This window comes from Muscardinus avellanarius, assembly GCF_963383645.1.
Source record: "Muscardinus avellanarius genome assembly, chromosome: 12".
Taxonomy (NCBI): domain Eukaryota; kingdom Metazoa; phylum Chordata; class Mammalia; order Rodentia; family Gliridae; genus Muscardinus; species Muscardinus avellanarius.
Window position 1 is genome coordinate 108,083,695 of NC_137798.1, and position 16,242 is coordinate 108,099,936.

A 16,242-nucleotide genomic window follows, 5' to 3' on the forward strand; every position below is an offset into this window, starting at 1 on the left:
CATATACACTGAATGAGTAGTTTTTCATAGTGTAACAGTGTGAGATGGAGGCGTGGGTTCTTGTTCTTAGCTATTTTTAGAAAAGATAGCCAGAACTGCTCCAAGCTTAAGCAATTTTTATTATTACAAAGGCAGAAAAAAAAAGGGACAGAAGACCACTACATCAGAGGACATAGTGGGGGTGACTTGAAAAGAAGACACTGAAGTTTTGACACCGAGCAGTTTTTATAAAGATTATTACACACACACCCCCCTCCGACTGCCCCCATGCTGCAGTCCTCAGGGCTTGGGCAAGCCGAGCAGGTGGGCGGGCCGCGGGGCTGCGATGCTGGTGGCCACGGCGGCCGAGCGGGAGAAGGAGCCCATCCTGCGCGTGCTGCGACAGTACGTGACCCGGGCCAGCGCGGCATCCGCATGCTGGAGGTGGCCTCGGGCTCTGGCCAGCACGCCGCGCACTTCGCGCAGGCCTTCCCGCACGCCGAGTGGCAGCCGTCCGACGTAGACCAGCGCTGCCTGGACAGCATCGCCGCCACCGCGCAGGCCCAGGAGCTGTCCAACGTGAAGGCCCCGCTGTACCTGGACGTGACCTGGGAGTGGCAGCAGTGGGTGGGACCCGCAGCAGTCGCTGTACCTGGTGCTGTGCATCGGCTTGATCCACATCAGCGCCCCAAGCTGCACCGAGGGGCTCTTCAGAGCAGCAGGACACCTGCTCAAACCCAAGGCCCTGCTCATCACCTATGGGCCTACGTAGTCAAAGGGAAGATAACTCCCCAGAGCAACGTGAACTCTGACCTGATGCTCACATGCAGGAACCCAGAATGGGGGCTGCGAGACACAGCCCTTCTGGAGGACCTGGGCCAGGCCAGTGGCTTGCTCCTGGAGTGGATGGTAGACATGCCAGCCAACAACAAGTGTCTGAGTTTTCAGAAAGAGTAGCCTGTGTCCCTTCCAAAAGCTCTGTTGGACACAAACCAGACCCCCAGTGCCTGCCTCCTTATGCTAGGCTTCTGGAACGACCACCAGCACCCAGTCTGGGCTACTGGACCACCAAGAGGCTGGGCAGAGCCTGCCTTCAGAATAAAGCACCTCCTGCTGCCAAAAATAAAAAAAATAAATATTATCTCCCATCCTTGCTTTTTAGCCAATACACAATTTTAATACACTATAATTTAAGTCCATGCACATGAAAGTACAATCTTCTAAGGAAAATAGCTTTTTGCTGACTGATATCAGTGAGCAAAATACCGCAGTACACATACATCTGATCAGAGACCCTCCCTGACTGAGTCGTCCTCAGCAGAGCTTGCTATATGGCAGGAGGACATGCAAATAGGGCCGCCCTCTGCTGATGAAAACCAGCCCAGCCCTGACCCTGCAGCTCTGGGACAGGAGCCCAGCCCTGCACCCAGGGGACCCCAGTCAGTGATCAGGACTGCATACAGAGGACCCACCATGGAGTTTGGGCTGAGCTGGGTTCTCCTGGTTGCTGTGTTGAAAGGTAATTCGTGGGGAACAGGAGACACTGAGTGTGAGTGGACGGGAGTGAGAGACACAGTGGACTGTGGCAGTTTCCTGAGCAGGATTCTCTGTGTTTGCAGGTGTCCAGTGTGAGGTGCAGCTTGTGGAGTCCGGGGGAGGCCTGGTGCTGCCTGGGGGGTCCCTGAGACTCTCCTGCCTGGACTCTGGATACACCTTCAGTGATTACAGTATGAATGGGGTCCACCAGGCTCCAGGAAATGAACCTGGAGTGGGTTTCATACATTAGGTATGATATTAAATACTTATACTATGCATAGTGTGTGAGGGGCCGGTTCACCATTTCCAGGGAAAACTCCAAGAGCATGTTGCACTGAGGACACGGCCCTGTATTACTGTGCAAGACACAGTGCGGGGACTTCAGTGTGAGCCCAGACACAAACCTTCTGCAGGGACACCCAGGACCTTCAGGGGATGCTCAGGAACTTCAGGAGGAGTTCAGCACTTGTAGGTGGTGATTATGATCAATAAAAAAAAACAGATGAATGATGAGGTTACTGGATTGCCTTTCCCATTTTTTATGGGGAATTCCTCCCTACCTAATGCTTCTCCCCAGGGACTTTTCTTTTTATCCTCTTGGTCCTACATTGTAAGTCTGAATTGAACATATTCAATAGAACCAGTTTGAAATGGATTTGTGCCATAATACTTTATCCTGTACTGCCAAAATTTTAAGTTCTAAGAGAAAAATATCTTTATATCTACAATCCATAAAATCAGTGGTTCTCAATATATACAGTCATTGACAAAGTCATACAAAATCATTAAACTTCATAAATTCTACCATATTGTATTAAAGATATAATAAACATAGAGAAAATATTAAAAGTATTGTTGTGTGTGGTACTAGAGGTGGAACCCACGGTCATTCTGCATGTAAAATATAGCTCTAGCTCTTTTGATCTATTCATTTATTTTGTTGTTGTTGTTTTAAAACTGTATGTCCATAGGTGCCGAAAGTCTTCAAGTTTCTGAGACTGGTCTGATAACTGTGGTTGGGCACCATGCTTATCTGTGTTCTCAATAGTCTACTTTATGTGCCAGAATTGGGAAATGGCTTCAAAATGTATTTGAAAATAGCTTTGGTATTAATGTGCTGGTGTTGGGAAATGGCTTTGAAATATATTTGAAAATAGTTTTGGCATTAGAAAGTCAGAGCTTGGGTGAGGACAGTCACTCAGACAGGGAAGGGACCCTTTAGAGTTCTCAGCACCAAGGGTGGTTAGCAAGAAAATAGAGGTAGCCCAGGGCCTTTGCGTTTTAAAGACAAGTTTTACCTAATAGATAACCTCTAGCAGACAAGCTACAATTTCCCAAGGATGTGAGAGGATGAAACAAACCTTCAAGAGATCCCTGACTTTCATAATCGGGATTATCAAAGTTAAATATTTTGGGGCCTTAAATATTTGAGCTTACGCTTATAGGAAGAAGACTTTTGGTCAGACAGAATGTAAGATAGTGAATCCCAACATCAAAAGACTTGCCCTGAAGAAAAGGAGGATCTAGTCAGGTCAGAAAGATGACTGGTTAAGCAAAGTTACTGGACAAAATTCTTTATAAAAACTGTTCTAGCCGGGCATGGTGGCACACACTTATAATCCCCACGAAGGGGAGGAGGAGACAGGAGGATCATGCTGGTTCGAAGCCTGCTCTGCTGCCTTAAGAGACCCTGTTTCCAAAAATTAAAAAATATAAATTGGCCTGGGAGTGTAGCCCAAAGGTAGAAGGGTTTCCAGGAACCCCAGTGCCACCAAAACAAACAAACAAACAAACAAACACAAACAAACAAACAAACCAATTCTTCTATATCCAAAAATTTAAGTTACTTTTTTTCAAGTTACTCCACTACATCCGCTCTGGTGTAGTGCTTTAATATAATTCTGTCTCTTCTTTCTGCTTTGTAATAATAAAATTACTTAAAGTTAACAGAAGAGTTTAGGCTATTTTCTTCTAAGAATGCTAAGAACAAGAACGCGTGGCTACATCCCACACCAGTACAGTTTTGCTGAACCACTGTAACACATTGTGCATTATATAAGATAATGATAGCACATACATACTTATAAGAATAAGCATTTAGAGCTGCTAATCACTTTCATGCGGGTATAACATATATGAGATCACTTATATATGTTATAAAGAAATCACTTATAAAATCACTTATAAAGAAATTGGTGGAAAAGGTAAACGATCATCATTTTGGTTTTTGCTTGTGTTCCCCATAGTTTTGCCACAGTAGTCATCTGTAATACAGTTCCAGGAGACCTACAACTATGGGGAGCATTGTCTAAGGATGGCAAGAGATTACGGCCATGCCTGCAGTAGTGCAGAGAGCCAAGAACAGGCGTAACTCTATTTCCACAAATGCAGGTGTGCAAAAGGAAAACTTTTCACTGAGGAAGTTTCAAAATCAATTTTACACTATCCATTGTGCTCAAAATGTCTATACGGTAATGTGTACTATTCAGAAAAAACATTTGAAAGGTTGAATGATATAAATTAAACTATCTATTGGCCTCTGTATAGTTTATATTTAAGCATTGTAAATTCTTTAAAGATGAGGAACACAGTGTACCAGTATTGGGAAGTGGCTTAAAAATGTATTAATGTACAGGTATTGGGAAATATTTTTAATTTTCAAAATACATCTTTGGTAGTAAAAAACAAAAAACAACAAAACAAAACAAAACAAAACAAAACAAAAAAAGGAGCTTCAGGGAAAGGGTTGCAGAATTCTAGGACCAAGGGTGATTAGCAAGACAACAGAGATAGTCCCAAGGCCCTCATTCATGTAAAGATAAGATTCCCCAAGGATGTCGGAGGATGCCATAAGCCTTCAAGAGATGCCAGACTCTGATGGTCAATTAACACATTTTGGGGTGTAGCAAAAGGCTTGGGGTTTGTACAGGAGACTGGACAGTCCCGAGGAGGTAGAAGGAAATAGGCAGATAGGGAAGAGCCCTCGGTAGAAAAAGTTAATTTCCTGAGTTTCCTAAAGGGCAGATGAATATCTGAACTTCCAAAGGCTTAGAGATAAGAAGGACCAAAGCTTCACAAAACCATCTGGTTACTAATCAACAAACCCAGGAGACATCTCCCTGGAGCAAGTCTGTCACTTCTGCTGAAAGGAGATTCTTCAAAGGACTTGCAAATACCCTATGCAAATTCTGAGAGCTGCTTCCCAGAATTCCCGGAATCCCAAAGGTATACGCAAAGACTTAGGCCGGCCACCAGGACGGTTACCCACTCTGGGAACCCCTCCCCGTTGGGGAGCTTCTTTCTCTCTCTCACAGGTCGTGTTAGCCTTGAGAGAAGGTGGAGTGTAACGGACGGCACGTGGCACGGGCTACTCTCGGGTAGTGACCTGAAGGCCTCTGCTGGACATCAAGCATTCCTCCTTTCTGGCAGATAGCGTGGACTCTGGAAGAAAGCCACCTGTAATTGAAGGCATTTGGCTTGGGATACTTTCAAGTAATGTTCTGAAAGCAGCAGCTGGACCCCAAAGTTCCAACAGCCCCTTTAGGGTATTCAGCCATCTTTCCTTATTCCCTGCTGCTTCCAATAAACTATTTACTCCCCTTCCTGCGGTCTGCAGGTGTCATTCTTTGCTCACCGTAGGCAAGAACCCGGTAAGGAAACGTCAAGTTTCTTCTCAAGAAACTCTGTTTCATCTTAAGGAAATGCCGGGCTTCTGCTCAAGAAACCCCCCTTTCAGTCCACTGGAAGGAATTCCCCATGTCAAAAGATTGGGCCCAGAGGAAGGTAGAATAGGCTGGGGCACTTCCTCAAACTTTCCTCATTTTTGAGAATTGCTGAGATGTTTTAGAGTCTGTCTTACACTTTGTGTCTGACATTTTTCTCATGCTTAGATGGGGCTATGTGTTTCTGAGAGCAGGTAAAGTGATAGAGTGCCATTTCTCTCCTGTCATATTGAGGGTGATGTGACATACCCCTTGGGCATCCCCCTTTGGTCTCCTGGCTGTGCTAGTGATTACTACATTCCCCTCTCCATAATGAACTCTATGGAAAAAAAAATCAAAGGAATTTTTTTTGTCCTACCAAAATAATGTGTGTGAAAACAGAGAGGACTGGGAGTCCCAGTTCTGGTTGTAAAGAAGAAACACAAAGTACACAGAGGACAACAAACAAGCACATCAGCAACGTGTCCTCCTCCTTCTGTTGGCAAGAACACATGCAGTGTCTGATGGGGAATGTGCCAATATTGGAAAATTGCTTTGGTATTAGTTTCAAAATGTAGAAAGTAGTCAGGGCCTGGGTGCTGTGCAGACACTCAGTCAGGGAAGGGAGGCAGCTGTTACCAAAGTGATTAGCAAGTTCACAAAAGAATTGTAGCCCAGGGCATTCAAATTTTAAAGATAAGTTTACATCATAAATAACTTCTAGCAGTCTAGCAGATAGACTAAAATTCCCCAAGGTCACGGGAGGATGGTACATGCCTTTCTCAAAGAAGGCAGATACCATGCGGCCCCTGACTTTTTCTTCACAGAGACTTACATGAAGAGGAGGGGCAGGCCCACACCTGCATCAGGACAGGAAGAAGGCTTTTGGTCAAGCAGGATTGGAAATAGTAAATCCTCATAATCACGTCAAAAGGCTTGCACTGGAGATAATGGACCCACACCTAGTTGGGTCAAAAGCAGATAGAAAGACTATTGGCTAAGCAAGATGGGAGATAATGAATCTATAAAAGCTGTTCTATGTTCAAAAGAACTTCAGTGTCTTCTATTCAAGGCACTCCACTATGTCCTCCTAATGCAGTGCTTTATTATTCTGTCCCTTCTTTCTACCTTTGTCATAATAAAAATTGCTTAAGCTTAAAGAAGTATAGTTCTGGCTATTTTTTCTAAACTAGCTAAGATCAAGCACCCACGGGCGGCTTGACATCTCATACTGTATGTGGTGTTCTGCTACAGTTTTGTAATTGTTTGGCTACAGTGTCGAGCTCCATCCGGCTCTGTTACAGTTCGGTGCCTAACAGCCAACAGCAGGGCACCTTTACATTTTGCCCTTCCCAATAGAGGGGCTCCAGCTGATGGTGGCCTAACACCACTGCATCTTGAAGGTTAGTGACCCTCCCCAAAACATGATCAGGTCCTAGCAGATGACTGGATAACGAGCGTCAATGGGCTTTCTGTGATCGTGGAGATCCCTCCTGCCACCGCTTAGCTCCAACAAACTCTCCAGGGGAGGGGAAAATTCCCCTTTAAATAGTGTAGGAGACAAGGGTTGCCCATGGCCAATGTCCCGTGCCAGACAGGCAGGTGATATTACTTAGATGGTAAGCTTGTGTTATGGATTTCGTGTGGCACCTGCATTGTGATGACTTGGTATTCCTGAAATTGAATCTAAAGCAAAACAGACCTTCTGTATTCATGCCTGGACTCCTCAAAGACAGACTGGAAGCAACCTCCACCTCCAGCCCTTCCAGAAGCCTGGTTGTTATTCATGACCTCATACCACCTGCCTTTGCTCCAAGCTACTCTGAGTTGTAGAAACAGCAGGGCAGGAAGTTGGGAGGATTCAGAGAACTCCCACTAAACACCAGAGGCCCTGTGATCGCTTCCGCCAGCCTTTGGGTGGAGTTCCACAGGATGTAGCAGTGGGCCCCATGGTCTCAGTTTCCACCCATGGGAGGGGATGAACTGCTTGTGCCTCGTGGGGATCACCCTCTTCCCTCTTTTCCTAAGCCCACCACCACCCAGTGGGAAACAGGCAGCTTTCGATAGAGACCTCAGTGCTCACAACACTGTGATGTTGGTGCTCTTGAAGAGCTGGTGACAGCTTCCCTTAATCTCAGGACTAGCGACCTCAGGCCAAGACCCAGCTGCCCACTCAGCTCTCCTCCTATAGCCAGAGACTCAGCGTCAGTTTGAACGCCCAACTGCTTTGCAAAACATAGAGAAGACACCAATGTGGGGTTTCAAGAGATTTAATTCAGAATGAGCTCCAGCAGCCTGTCAAAGTCCACTGGCATCCATAGTTTTCCCCCAGTGTGAAGCAAGACCCCGGTATGTCCTGCAGAATTCAAGGGTGCTGGACCAGATGGAGTGTTGCTGTCTCTTCTGTGACTCTTTTTCCCAGATGTTCCTTCGGTTTCTCCACATTTTACAGGGCTCCAGAGTCTGCCTCATTTTTTATGTGTAGTTAATTTTTTTTTTCCTCTTTGACTTCACTTTTAATATATTTTGCATTCATGGCCACGCCAAGGAGTAGTGCCATGAATATGCAATAAACACGACCACAGATCACTTTCAGGTATTCCACAACATCTGTGCTTTGTTTTACTTTACGGGTAGAGATTATGGGACGGGGCCCACTGTCTACACTCCCTCCAGATCCTTTTTTTAAGCACAGTGGAGGGCTCCAGCCCTTGTGGCAGTGGCAGTTTTTCCTGTTGTTGCAGAGCCCCCTAAAAGAGCACTTCTCTGGGACACAGTCATAGTTCAGATCAGTAATATTTTGGGAGCACGTTGAATTTACACAGTACAACCCAGGGGCACATGGGGTGCCAACTCTCACATGTCCAATATCTGTTATACCCATGGCACGGTGTTCATCCAAGCCGAAACAGGTATATCCTGAAATAACAGACTGATGGAACGCGGTGTGATCCTGAAACTTGGGGAGGTGGGTGATGTTGGCACATTGAAGTCTTCCACACATCTTGTTATTTTCAGTACAAGCAGTGTAGATAATTGTCGTTTTCCGTCTGAGGCAATGTCCAAATCGGAAGCCTTGGTTGACATTTATTCTATAGCAGGCTTCTGGAGCATCATGAGCATTTGGACCAAAGATTTGCCTACACTGAACGGTGCGGTCTGTGCAATTACCAGAATAGCAGTAACCCTCTTCTGAGCATGGGGTTCCATTTTGGAGATAAAAGTCTTCAGGACATCTAGTGTAGGTCCCATTGCAGTACTCTGGAAGATCACAAATGTTTTTGGAAGGTCTGCAGAGGATCCCCTTTGGGGCATATTGGCACTTGGAACAGCACTCTCCAGAATTACAGATGCTCCCTGGTGTGAAATCACAGTTAGCCGTGCAGCACTCATCAGAGTAGCACTGCTTAAAGGACCCACAGTCACATAATTCCTGCCCATCCCGTATTCCATTTCCACAGCGTTGCACAGTTAGGCTTTCATTGAACCTGATTCTATCTGTATTAAAATAGCATCCAACATGGAAACTGACTGCAAATTTAAACATTACCATTGCGATGGAGCAGTTACTGAAGGAGTCTGTCAACTGAGGGTACCGTGACATGATGCAGGTGGCTCTTCTCTGGCAAACACAATTACCTTCTTCCTCATCATAGAGCACACCATACATTCTCGCTTGCTGACTGGTATTTATTATAGTTAATAGCAACATATGTCTATTTAGTTGTGAAACGAAGACCAAGCTTCTATAGTCACAGATAGAGTTCACCACTGGAATCCATGTACTTTCATGTGGTCCATTTTTGAGGATGACTGTGGATGTATGAGGATAGATTGGCCTGTGAAAGTTATGTACAAAGTAGTTATGAAATACCCCACCTGGAACTCTGAAGTCATCTCTGCTTGGGTCATTTTCAGTATATATAGTCAGCAAATATATATAGTACCTGAAATCAATACCACGTAAAAGGGTGTCGACCAAATGAAAGAAACGTACTGCATACCATACACTTTCTGATATATTATTGAAACTCCTATACACCTCAAAACCAATTTGAGATTGACCTCTTATAAAAGCTGTATGGGAAGCATATGTCCTGCTAGACAACCTGGGGGCCACACCGAGGCTTTCTTTGCTCAAAGGGGGGTTGACATCCTCCTTGTGTCCCGGTTTATATGTTGGGCCGGTGGCATTGATATCAGCCACTATGTGGGAGACAGTGTGTTCAAACCTGGGTGAATTCTTGAGGGGGGCGATTTCGTACGCAAGGTCATCCAACTTCATGATGCCTTCCAGGCCCCCGTGGCACGTGTCAATGGTGACCATGGAGAAAGGAATCTCTTCCAGGTGGCCGAGATAGAAGCAGTCTGCAGGGATGTAGGGGTTGTCTATCTGCAAAGCTCCTTGATCATCCTGAGTCATCACTGGCAGGTGTCCGGGCCAAAAAAGATTCTTTCTCCACAGATGGATGACGTGTCTCTGGCCCCCGAAACGCAGGCTGTAGGAGAGCCGGCCTGGCAGCTGAAGGCCTTTGCCGTGGCCTAGCTCCTTCTTGGGAATCACCACCTCAGATGAGCTGTAGCGCCATGAGGGCCGGTCTTGAACACAGTGGACAGACGCCAGGAGTGCCAGGAGCCCAAGCCCCATGAGGGCAGCCCCGAGGGGGACCGGTCCCTCTGCCAGCCTCATGTCCCAGCTCCGGGATCTCTAGGGTGTGGACACGTGGGAAATGCCCAGTGAAGCCAGCTCTGAACCTTCTGCCGCAGCCCCTTGTCTCCCACGGAGACATTGACAGAGAACAAAGGGCCCCTAGTGGTTACCTGGACAAACTGAGGGGGTCACGTAATAGTCACAGGGTGTGGCTGTGTGGGCCTGGACTTGTAGCGGGCCAGGGTATTAAATAGGACTGCTCCCCTCCCAGGGAGGCAGAGGGAGCAAGGGTCTCTCCACATGCTCTGAATTTTCTTCTGCTTGTGAAATACACACAATATAGTTACCTCATTTTCTAATGCCTCACACCTAGCACCACTGCTGGGATGCTGGGTCAGCTTCTCTGGTTCAATAGTTCTCCTCAGATTGGGTAACTGTAATAGCAAAACTAAAAGGGAGGCATACTGGAAAGAAAGGAGAAAAAATATAGTTTTGGAATTTAGAAACTTAATTATCTGAACCCTGGAAGTCTATTCTCTCTTAGGCAAAAGCCCTTCATGGGCCACACTTTTAATCCCCGCATGATTTTCTCCCTTATAAATCCCTATGCATGCAAGTCAGGGTGCCCCTCCAGTCAGATTTCTAGACTGAGGGCTCTGCTGCTGGCCAGCTAATAAAAGCTTCAACTGGCACATCCCCTTGGACTCTCGAGTCTCTCATTTCTTGCTAATCCTGCATATACAGCATTGCATATCCCAATTACTTAACAGCTGGCTTAGACACTGTAAATTTCACCCTAATTGATGGACAGCTTCTTCTATTCTCTAGATATATATGCCTTATTTTGGTTTGTAGGTGAGGAGTTTGTTAATAAACAGTTTGCTTGGAAGCTTAGTTCCAAGTTTCCAGTTAAGAGTTAATGTAGTGTTGATTTTTTCTCCCATACTATATAAAACCTGATAGATTGGGTTCCTCCCTTCCCCCAAGGGACCCAGCAGTGGGGACAGGAGGTGGACACCCATGTACCAATCCTGGGAAGAAGCTTCAAAATGTATTAATATACCAGTAATGGGAACAATTTTCAATTTTCAAAATATATTTTGGTAGTGAAAGAATCCAGGAGCTTCAAGGAAGGGCTGCAGATCTCCAGGTGCCAAGGGTGATTAGTGAGAGAATAGAAGAAGCCCAAAAGCTTAGGGCCTTTCTACATTTCTAGAGAGGCAAACTTCCTCAAGGACATGGAGAAATCCCAGATTCCAGATAAGCAACTTAACACATTTTGGAGTGTAACAAGAGGTATTGAAATGGGGGTTTCTTCTGAGCCCCCCAAGATGAAAAAGGGTGTTTCCTGAGAAGAAACCTGGGGTTTCATCATAGACGAAATGGAGTTTTTTTAGAAGAAACTCAGCATTTCCTTACAGGACTCTTGTCTGTAAGAAGAATGACACCCACAGACCTCAGGAAGGGGAGTAAAAGGTTTATTGGAAGCAGCAGGGAATAAGAAAGATGGCTGAACACCCCAAAGGGGTGGTCGGAACTCTTGGGGTCCAGCAGCTACCTTCAGGACAATACTTGAGAGTAGCCCAAGCCGAATTGCCTTCAGTTGCAGGCTGCTTTCTTCCAGAGTCCACACGATCTGCCAGAAGGGAATAGGGAAAAGTGGCTGAACACCCCAAAGGGGCTGTCAGGGCTCTGGTGTCCAGTAGCTGCCTTCAGGTCACACCTGAGTGTCACCTGAGCCAAGTGCCGTTAGTTGCAAACTACTTTCTCCCAGAGTCCATGCGATCTGCCAGAAAAGAGGTGCAGGTCACCCCTAGGGACCCTGGTCAGCCTTGATGTCCAGCAGAGGTCTTCAGGTCACTAACCAAGAGTATCCTGAGCCATGTGCCCTCAGTTGCACTCTGCCTTCTCTCAGGGCTAACACAACCTGCGAGAGAGAGAACAGCTCCCCAAAAGGGGAGGGGGTCCCGAGAAGGAAAAACACCATTTGCTGGCTGGCTAGGGGCCTTTGCCCGACGTTTGCGAGTGCTCTTTTGGGTTAGGGTGACTTTGGGATTCCAGGAATTCTGGGAAGCAGCTCTCAGGATTTGCATAGGGTATTTGCAAGTCTTTGAAGAATCTCCTTTCAGGAGTGTCAGACTGGCTTCTGGGTTTGTTGATTAGTAAAGAGATGGTTTTGTGAAGCTCTGGTTTAGACTTGTGTATATTGATCCTGAGTCCAGAACAAGGACCCTCAGTTATGGGAATAGTTTCCGTGAGCCTAACAGAGGTCTCCGGGGATAGTTCCCACAAAACGGTAACAGCTGCACCAAACTGTAACACCCTGGAAGCCAGAAGTGGAAATATTGCAAGAATCCAGGTGTCACAAGACTCCAAACATCGCAAGGCAGACTCCAGGCATTGTGAGACTATGGATATCACGAGAGAATCGACATTCCCACACTGCTAGCCCCACCCCAAGTCCCCCACTTTAAATATCAGGGTACATCCACTCCCCTGCATGACTCTGGTAACGACATGGCTCATGGGTCCCTTCACCCATGGTTGGGAGGCCCACCCAATGGTGCTGGTTGATTGAAGCAGATTTTGATAAATAGGCTGGTATTTACCTCCTTCATGACCTCTGCTCAATTTCAACTCTACAAAACCTTTCTTAGAATTTTGTCTTAACTTGGAATTGAGATGTGTGTGTGTGTGTGTGTGTGTGTGTGTGTGTGTGTGTGTGTGTGTGTATGGGGGATGGAACTCAGGGGCATTATATCTCTGACTGATACCCCAACCCTATTTTATTCTTTTTATTTTGAAACAGAGTCTCACTAAATTGCAGAGGCTGGACACAAACCTTCAATTCTACTGTCTCAGCCTCCCAAGTACTGGGATTACAAGCCTGTGCCCCCATGCCCAGCTAAGAACAGTATTTTTTTTTTTAGCTTCAGCTTGTGGGAGTAGAATCTTTCCTGATGCCATCTAAGCTCCAGCTCCTGTGTCTCCAATCCCTGTGTGGTTCTTTCCTGGCCTGTGGGCTTCCTCATGTCCTCATGCCCATGCAGTCTCAGCAGAAGTCACAGGGGCCTCTGCTTATGGCTCAGATGTCAAAGGGAGTCAGTAGATTAGAAGAAATAAAATTTTAGGTAAAAAGGAGACACATTGGGAAGGGAAGGAAGGTATGGTTTTAAAATCTGGGATCTTCAATTTAACAGAGCTTTGTTATTTTTTTAATTAATTTATTTATTTTTTAAATTGGTGCATTGTAGTCACATATCAATCACATTGGAGTACAAGACTTGAGAGGATATACAAGCACACATCATCCAATTAGCCCTCCTCCAGCCCCCATCCCATTCCCTCCCTCTCCCTCCATCCCAGGCTTCTTTGGTGATTAACGTTGATACATTTGTTTATGTACCTCCTGCGTTTTAAAGAGGCTCCGCCTCCACTATTACATACCCTCTGATTGGTCACATTATTTGCTTCACTATAGGGCCCTTTCTATAGCTCAAACTCTTCCTGTTGCCCCTTTCCTCCTAGTTATTGCTGCTTAAGAGAAGCGTCTGATTTATATTTTCTGAGATATTTCTCTGTGCATGCTGCATTGCAAGTACCGATCCCACTCTTGACGGCCCCAGTAGTGGCCTTGCTACCCAGTGGACTGATCCAGACCTCGCTGGCTCAAGCAGCGGCCTTCCTCATGGGAGGCCCCGGTTCTTGTTTCGCTGAACCCTACACCGGCCTAACCCCTGAGCTGGCTTTGGTCCCGGCCTTGTAGGCCGCAGGAGTGGCTTGCCTCACGGCAGGCTCCGATGCTGGCCATTGGCCCCTGCACCGGCCTAACCCCTTGTCAATTTCCAATCCCGGCCTCGAAGGCCCCAGCACTGGCCTAGCCTCACGGCAGGCTCCAATGCCAGCCTTGCTGGCCCCAGCACCAGCCTAACCCCTCGGCAGGCTCTTATCCTGGCCTTGGAGGCCCCAGTACCGGCCTTGCCTCAAGGCAGGCTCCGATCCCGGCCTCAGAGGCCCCAGCACCGGCCTTGCCACATGGCAGGCTCCAATGCCGGCCTCACTGGCCCAGCTCCGGTCTAACCCCTCGGCAGGCTCCAATCCCGGCCTCGTAGGCCCCAGTACCGGCCTTGCCTCATGGCAGGCTCTGGTGCCGGCCTCTCTGGCCCCAGCACCGGTCTAACCCCTCGGCAGGCTCTTATCCTGGCCTCGGAGGCCCCAGTACTGGCCTTGCCTCACGGTAGGCTCCGATGCTGGCCTCACTGGCTCCAGCACCGGCCTAACCCTTCGGCAGGCTCTGATCCTGGCCTCGGAGGCCCCAGTACCGGCCTTGCCTCATGGCAGGCTCCGATGACGGCCTTGCTGGCCCCAGCACCGGCCTAAACCCTTGGCAGGCTCTTATCCCGGCCTCGGAGGCCCCAGCACTGGCCTTGCCTCATGGCAGGCTCCGATGCCAGCCTCGCTGGCCCCAGCACCGGCCTAACCCCTCGGCAGGCTCTTATCCTGGCCTCGGAGACCCCAGTACCAGCCTTTCCTCATGGCAGGCTCCGATGCCGGCCTCGCTGGCCCCTACACCGGCCTAACCCCTGAGCTGGCTTTGGTCCCGGCCTTGTAGGCCGCAGGAGTGGCTTGCCTCACGGCAGGCTCCGATGCTGGCCATTGGCCCCTGCACCGGCCTAACCCCTTGTCAATTTCCAATCCCGGCCTCAGAGGCCCCAGCACCGGCCTAGCCTCACGGCTGGCTCCAATGCCGGCCTCATTGGCCCCAGCACTGGCCTAACCCCTCGGCAGGTTCCGCTCCCGGCCTAGGAAGCCCCAGCACTGGCAATGCCTCACGGCAGGCTCCGATGCTGGCCTCGCCTCACAGCAGGCTCCGATGCTGGCTTTGCTGGCCCCAGTACCGGCCTAACCCCTCGGCAGGCTCTTATCCTGGCCTTGGAGGCCCCAGTACCGGCCTTGCCTCACAGCAGGCTCTAATGCCGGCCTCACTGGCCCCAGCACTGGCCTAACCCCTCGGCAGGTTCTTATCCTGGCCTCGGAGGCCCCAGTACCGGCCTTGCCTCATGGCAGGCTCCGATGCCGGCCTCACTGGCCCCAGCACCGGCCTAACCCCTTGGCAGGCTCTTATATTGGCCTCGGAGGCCCCAGCACCGGCCATGCCTCACAGCAGGCTCTGATGCTGGCCTTGCTGGCCCCAGCACCAGCCTAACTCCTTGGCAGGCTCTTATCCTGGCCTCGGAGGCCCCAGTACCGGCCTTGCCTCACAGGAGGCTCCGATACTGGCCTCGCTGGCCCCAGCACCGGCCTAACCCCTCAGCAGGCTCTTATACTGGCCTCGGAGGTTCCAGTACCGGCCTTGCCTCATGGCAGGCTCCGATGCCGGCCTCGCTGGCCCCAGCACCGGCCTAACCCCTCGGCAGGCTCCTATCCTGGCCTTGGAGTCCCCAGCACTGGCCATGCCTCATGGTAGGCTCCAATGCCGGGCTCGCTGGCCCCAGCACCGGCCTTGCCTCATGGCAGGCTCCGATGCTGCCCTCGCTGGCCCCAGCACCGGCCTAACCCCTTGGCAGGCTCTTATCCTGGCCTCGGAGGCCCCAGTATCGGCCTTGCCTCACAGGAGGCTCCGATACTGGCCTCGCTGGCCCCAGCACCGACTTAACCCCTCAGCAGGCTCTTATACTGGCCTTGGAGGTCCCAGTACCGGCCTTGCCTCACGACAGGCTCCGATGCCGGCCTCGCTGGCCCCAGCACTGGCCTAACCCCTCGGCAGGCTCCGATCCCGGCCTTGGAGGCCCCAGCACTGGCCATGCCTCATAGTAGGCTCCGATGCTGGCCTCGCTGGCCCCAGCACCAGCCTTGCCTCATGGCAGGCTCCGATGCTGGCCTCGCTGGCCCCAGCACCGGCCTAACCCCTCGGCAGGCTCCAATCCCGGCCTTGGAGGCCCCAGCACTGGCCATACCTCATGGCAGGCTCCGATGCCGGCCTCGCTGGCCCCAGCACCGGCCAAACCCCTCGGCAGGCTCCAATCCCGGCCTTGGAGGCCCCAGCACTGGCCATACCTCAGGGTAGGCTTTGATGCCGGCCTCGCTGGCCCCAGCACCGGCCTTGCCTCATGGCAGGCTCCGATGCCGGCCTCGCTGGCCCCAGCACCGGCCTAACCCCTCGGCAGGCTCTTATCCCGGCCTTGGAGGCCCCAGTACTGGCCTAGCCTCAAGGCAGGCTCCGATCCCGGCCTCAGAGGCCCCAGCACCGGCCCTGCCTCACGGCAGGCTCCGATGACGGCCTTGCTGGCCCCAGCACCGGCCTAACCCCTCGGCAGGCTCTTATCCTGGCCTCGGAGGCCCCAGTACTGGCCTTGCCTCAAAGCAGGCTCCGAT

The 16,242-nt window shown here is 49.6% G+C and overlaps 1 protein-coding gene and 1 pseudogene across 2 annotated transcripts; one reads left to right on the forward strand and one right to left on the reverse strand.

The window, feature by feature from the left end:
* Positions 1 to 207: 207 nt before the first annotated feature.
* Positions 208 to 936, forward strand: LOC308270845 (methyltransferase-like 26; annotated as a pseudogene). The gene has a single exon. The product of its transcript is annotated as a methyltransferase-like 26 (transcript).
* A 5,111-nt stretch (positions 937 to 6,047) lies between these two features.
* Positions 6,048 to 8,886, reverse strand: LOC308271117 (disintegrin and metalloproteinase domain-containing protein 21-like; the record flags this gene model as incomplete). The annotated part of the gene is made up of 2 exons (XM_080707245.1): positions 6,048 to 6,076; positions 7,797 to 8,886. The coding sequence occupies 2 exons, from the start codon at positions 8,884 to 8,886 to the stop codon at positions 6,048 to 6,050; spliced, it is 1,119 nt and encodes a 372-aa protein (XP_080563371.1).
* Between the last annotated feature and the right edge of the window lie 7,356 nt (positions 8,887 to 16,242).